Here is a 4,970-nt window from a genome sequence, read left to right as displayed (position 1 = left end):
GCAGCAGCAGCAGCTGCTGGCCACGGCCGGCGCCGCCTTGCGCGGCGTGCCTGCCACGCACTTCGTGGGCATCGACGGCGTCCGCGCCTTCCTGCACTCCTACTCGCACGACGTGTCTCTCACGGCCGACTCGCGCAAGAGCCACCTGCGCTTCTCGGCCGCCAGCTGCTGCGACACCCTCCCGGCCCGTCCACCGCCCGACGAGCCCGCGCCGCTGCTCGGTGACGAGGATCTTGCTTGTCCCCAGAACGCGGACCCAACCCCTCCCCCGGTGAGTTCTTCTGACCATACTGTCTCTGCGAAGCTTCCCCTTTTGCTGTGCTGCTCTTTCCCCGCCGATGTTTGTTCTCTTTATTCAGAAGTTTACAGGCAAAGCTGGCAAAGGTTCGTGCATTGACACTCCGTAGGCTGGTGGGTGGTGGATAAGGGGTCCTTGCGTGGTCCTCCAGGTTGCTGGGGAGGCAGGTGTAGTGGGGCTGATGGTGGCTGGAAGGTTGAGTGAGGCTTTGTGTTTTCATCATGCGCCAATTCCGTTATGTGCCCTGACGTGTAACGCTCGTGTTCCTTTCAGTCCTTGGTCTTCTGTACAGATGTGTTGCCTTATTAGGAAATTGTGGTCTTTGCAGGTTCAAGTGTCTTCCCGAAGGCACATGCGCTTGATTTCGGTGAGGATTTCTAGGTTGTAATTTTGACAACTCCATGAGTAACTTTGCTGCTCATCATTTGTACTCTTGTAGCCTTAATGTACCTCGGTGATACATACTGGAGGTCATTAGGTTATATCTTCACACTCATCCATACTTTGCTCTTTGAGTTTCCTGTATGGAAAAGTGCTGGGCAACAACTGGTGCATTCATGATGTCTGTCTGCCTGTTATGAAGATGAAGGATCATGTTGAAAGCTGTAACTGCTCAAAAAGAGTCGTGAGTGGCTGCACGTGGAGAGGGAAATGCAGGAGGAAACGGCAGGGGTGTTCTACTGATTTCTTGTCTTTTAAGGTTGAGCCATGTGAAATGGGGCTAGATGTGCCTCGGCTATAAAATACGTGTCATGGTAAGAGCCTTGCATGAGCACGAGGGGAGAGACTCAAGGTGCAGAGGGAGATGTAAGGAGAGTGTGATTGCCCCTATTCATTGACCCACTGTGCTTGTCTGCATACATTCACAGGAGCACTGCTCCTCTTTTCGTTTAAGAACTTTGAGGTTTCTTCACAGAAGATCAATGAGCAGACAAATTTAGCTTCATGCAGAAATGTAAAGACATCTGTGTGAAGTCAATGGATTGAAGATAAATGGTCTGATACAGTGGGCCTTATGGGCCATATGCTTGTAAATTAGATTCAAACATATCTTCTTTCATACAGATTTATAAAGATACCTGTGTGACAGTGATGTGAAGAGAAATGGTCTGGGTAACTGTTATATGCCATATCAGTTAGATGGGTCATTGAGCACCCTGGATGTTGAGAAGTGTGGGAGATTCGAATCCTTGGAACTGTGCATGAGAGTCTCTTGAAGGCCACAAGAGAATGCTTTTTTTTTGTTCTCTGGTTCATTACCCACCTGTATTATCATGAAATGTGAAGTTTTCTTTCCTGAAATGTTTGTCCAGAGGACATGTTATTCCACTCCTGGGAGGTTCCTTCTTTGTGTTTGCATGTTGTCATAATTGTGTAACTGCACAGCCTAATTATTACAAAGGTCGTGTGGGAGCTTTGGGAAAAGCAAGTTGTGTATTCACTGCTTACTAAACACCTGAATTATTGCCTACTCTTAGTTACATAACCAAGAAGAGAGTCTGAAGGGCCTATTGGATGTGTTGTGTGTGAGGAGGTACTGGTGGAGACATGGCCTGTGTTTTGCTGATTCCCAGGGTTGGAACTTTTCCACCAGAAAATAAGTCAGAAGGAATCTTATTTTTTGTTATTGCATGGTTTGGGCTCAAATGGCCAAGTTTTGGGTTCAACACATCTTACACTTTGAGTGGTAGAGCTTTCAAAGAACCCATGTGTGATGTTCCCTTTGAGCTGATACTTTGATACCCAGGTTTTTAACTGAGCTGCTGATTGCTTTTGTTCTGTATAACATTTTAAAGTTATTCCAATTATTGTAATGAGCAGAATAATTTTTGTTGGGATACTTGGGATCTAAGAACTTGTGTGTGCAACTTTTCTTGTAGTGGTGTGTGTTTGCAGATTTAACTTTCCTGTGGTGTGGTTTGTGGATGGGGAAAAGAGATCTGTCTGTCCAGAGAAAAGGCTGGTGCAGGAGTTCACACTGTAGCAGTGTCAAGTGGCTGAAAGAACAGTGTAACGTTCCAGTTTGACCCAGTTGTTGGATGAGGCCACAGCTGTGGTTCCAGACTTGTTTGTTTTTTCACTGCCAGAGACATGAGTGTGTCTGGGCTCTGAGCTGTGAGCTCCTGTGTGAGCCTCCTGCGTACTTCCTACTAACCAGTTTCCTTTGTGTTCCTCCTACATCTGACATAATCTGAAATGTGAATCTGTGGTTCATACACTTCTGATGATTTCTCACTCTTGCTGTGGTTTATTTATTTGTTTACTTCGTGTCAAAGAGTAAAGCTGGGCCTCCTTGTGCCTGGCAATCCTGTGAACACACCAAAGCTGTTTAAGCTTTTGAGGAAAAGTTCAAGATATTTCAGTTCTCCTGAGATAATAGGAGTTATTTAGTATGGAGAAGAGGAAGCGCAAGGGACACCTCATTGTTCTGTTTGGATGAGGTTTTGATGAGGTTGGATGAGGTTTTGAGTGTTTTAGTCCAGTGCAAAGTGTTCCTGCCAATGGTAGAGCTGGGGATTCAATGAACTTGAAAGAACCCTTCCAAACAAACTACTTCAAACAGCGATTGTAGTGAGGTGGAGGTTGTTCTCTTCTGCCATGTCTTAAGGGAAAGAAGGACAGAAAATGGTCTTAAATTGTATAATGGGAAACCCAGATTAGATATTTGATTTTTTTGCTTACTTGTTTCTATGAAAGAGTGATCAGACATTGGAATAACTTGACCAGGGAGGTGGTGGAGTCACCCTCTCTGGAAGTGTTTGGGAGGCCTCTGGATGTGGCACTTGGGGATATGGTTTAGGGGTGATTATGGTAGTGCTGGGCTGAGGGTTGGACCAGGTGATCTTGAAGGTCTCTTCCAGCTTTTGATTCTGTGCTTCGGAATTGCCAGGGTGGGAGAGAAATTCTTCTCCATACCTTGAGGGTGGACACCAGCTAAGAGAAACACTTTGATAAGTTTATGTTTCCATAATATGGGACTGAATGAAATGTTCTTTTCCCTGGTGCTTCCCTGTAGTCAGAATTCAGGTCTTGTCCATGGTGCAACTAAAGATTGGAAATGCAGAGCCACACAGTAGAATTGCTGAGAGATGATGACTCTTTCTTAAAATTAATCCCATAACTACGTAGTCTGGTGTAAGGTTTGAGGGCTGCACTTACAACTTGAGATCTCAGTGACTTCCAAGTGCTGGCAGAAGTGAATTCCAGTGAAGACCCTGAAGGTTTCCCAGTGAAGTTCTCTGATCAGTCCTTGTCTCCTGATGCTTCCTTACCTTACTTCTCTCATTTACATTTTTGGGTTTTGTTTCTTAGTTTGACATGCCTGAGGGTTTTCTTGTGATTATCAGCATTGCTTCATTCAGCAATGCATCATGTGTTAGTGCCTCTTGTTCATGGTACAGCAGGTGTGAAGGCAGGAGATGTGGTGTCCCTGAGTTCTGTTGGATGTCAGGATGAATTGATGTAAACAGGAGAGGGCAGAGATGCCAACTGGAGAGACCTTGATAGGCTGGAGGAGTGGGCCTGTGCAAACATCATGAAGTTCAACAAGACCAAAGAAATGGTCTTGCACCTGCCTCAGGGTAATCTCCAGTGGGAAATTGAGACCAGCCTTGTAGAGAAGTAGATGGGGTTACTGGTGAGTAATAAAATGGAAAACTATTTGGTAAAGTGTACTTACTGCTCTTAAAGTTGTATCTTGCCAAGTATAATGAGTAATAAGGCTAACAGAATAGGGGTACTTCATCCTCTCTTAGCTCTTTTTGTGAGACACCAAAAAGACATGGAGCTGCTGGTTTCTGCAGAAGAACCACAAAAATGATCTGAAGGTGGGAACACCTTTGCTATAAATAAGGGATGAAGGAGTTCAGGTCCTTAAACATGGAGAAAAGAGGCCTTTGTGTGGATTTTTTTCCCCTTTTCCATTTATTATTATTTATTTAAGCTCAACAAAAAGATGGAGAGAGCCTTTTAATCAGGGCCTGTAGTGACAGGGTATAGGACAAAAAATTTTTTTTTTTCCAAGAGAAGTTACAGATACTTCTGCAGTTAAAGGGCAGGTTGGATGAAGTTTTGAATGTTTTAGTCTAGTGGAAAGTGTTGCTGCCTATGGCAGAGCTGGGGATTGAATGACCTTAAAAGAACCCTTTGAACTGAAACTATTGTTTGACTCTATGAAGGACTCAGTGTGTCTTTGCACTTTGCCATAGTCAAGTAGGGAGATGAAAAGAAGAACATTTCAAGAATCACAAACAAAAGAGTAACTGTTAAATCTGCTACCTCAGCAAAGATATCCTTTCAATTGCTTTAGGCTGATCGATTTCTCAGGTTAATTCATCCCAGGTAATGAATTCAGCAGAATTCAAGAGATCTCACATTGTGCACAAATGCTCTTGAAGTCTTCCTTCTAATATCATTTATTGCTCCTCTATTTTAGCTATGAGTATTTATGGATATTTGATTCTCACTATGAACTGTGATAATTACCTAGAACCACCCGACAGCGCATCTCAGTTATAAAGGTCTTAGGAAACACATTAAGCAGGTGCCGCTTTGATTGCTGATTGAAATCGAGGAGAGACCCCAGCGCCGGTGCAGCCGCAGCCCCAGCGCAGCTCAAAGGCGGCTGCAGTGCTGCGGCGGCGCCTCCGGGTGTCGCTGTTGGCCGCCGCCG

At 44.8% G+C, this 4,970-nt stretch overlaps 1 protein-coding gene across 1 annotated transcript in view; it reads left to right on the top strand.

Moving 5' to 3' along the window:
• Window positions 1–4,970, top strand: part of LOC114071259 (protocadherin gamma-A4-like) — a 27,564-nt gene that overhangs the window by 17,729 nt on the left and 4,865 nt on the right. The window contains exon 6 of the mRNA XM_027909040.1: window positions 5–271. Coding sequence (XP_027764841.1) covers window positions 5–271 — 267 coding nt within the window. The remainder of the gene's footprint in view (window positions 1–4; window positions 272–4,970) is intronic.

This window comes from Empidonax traillii, unplaced genomic scaffold, assembly GCF_003031625.1.
Source record: "Empidonax traillii isolate 1590-97213 ecotype Southwest subspecies unplaced genomic scaffold, ASM303162v1 scaffold1926:size49450, whole genome shotgun sequence".
Classification (NCBI taxonomy): domain Eukaryota; kingdom Metazoa; phylum Chordata; class Aves; order Passeriformes; family Tyrannidae; genus Empidonax; species Empidonax traillii.
Note: the sequence above shows the minus strand (reverse complement) of the source record. Positions and strands in the feature narration are given on the sequence as shown.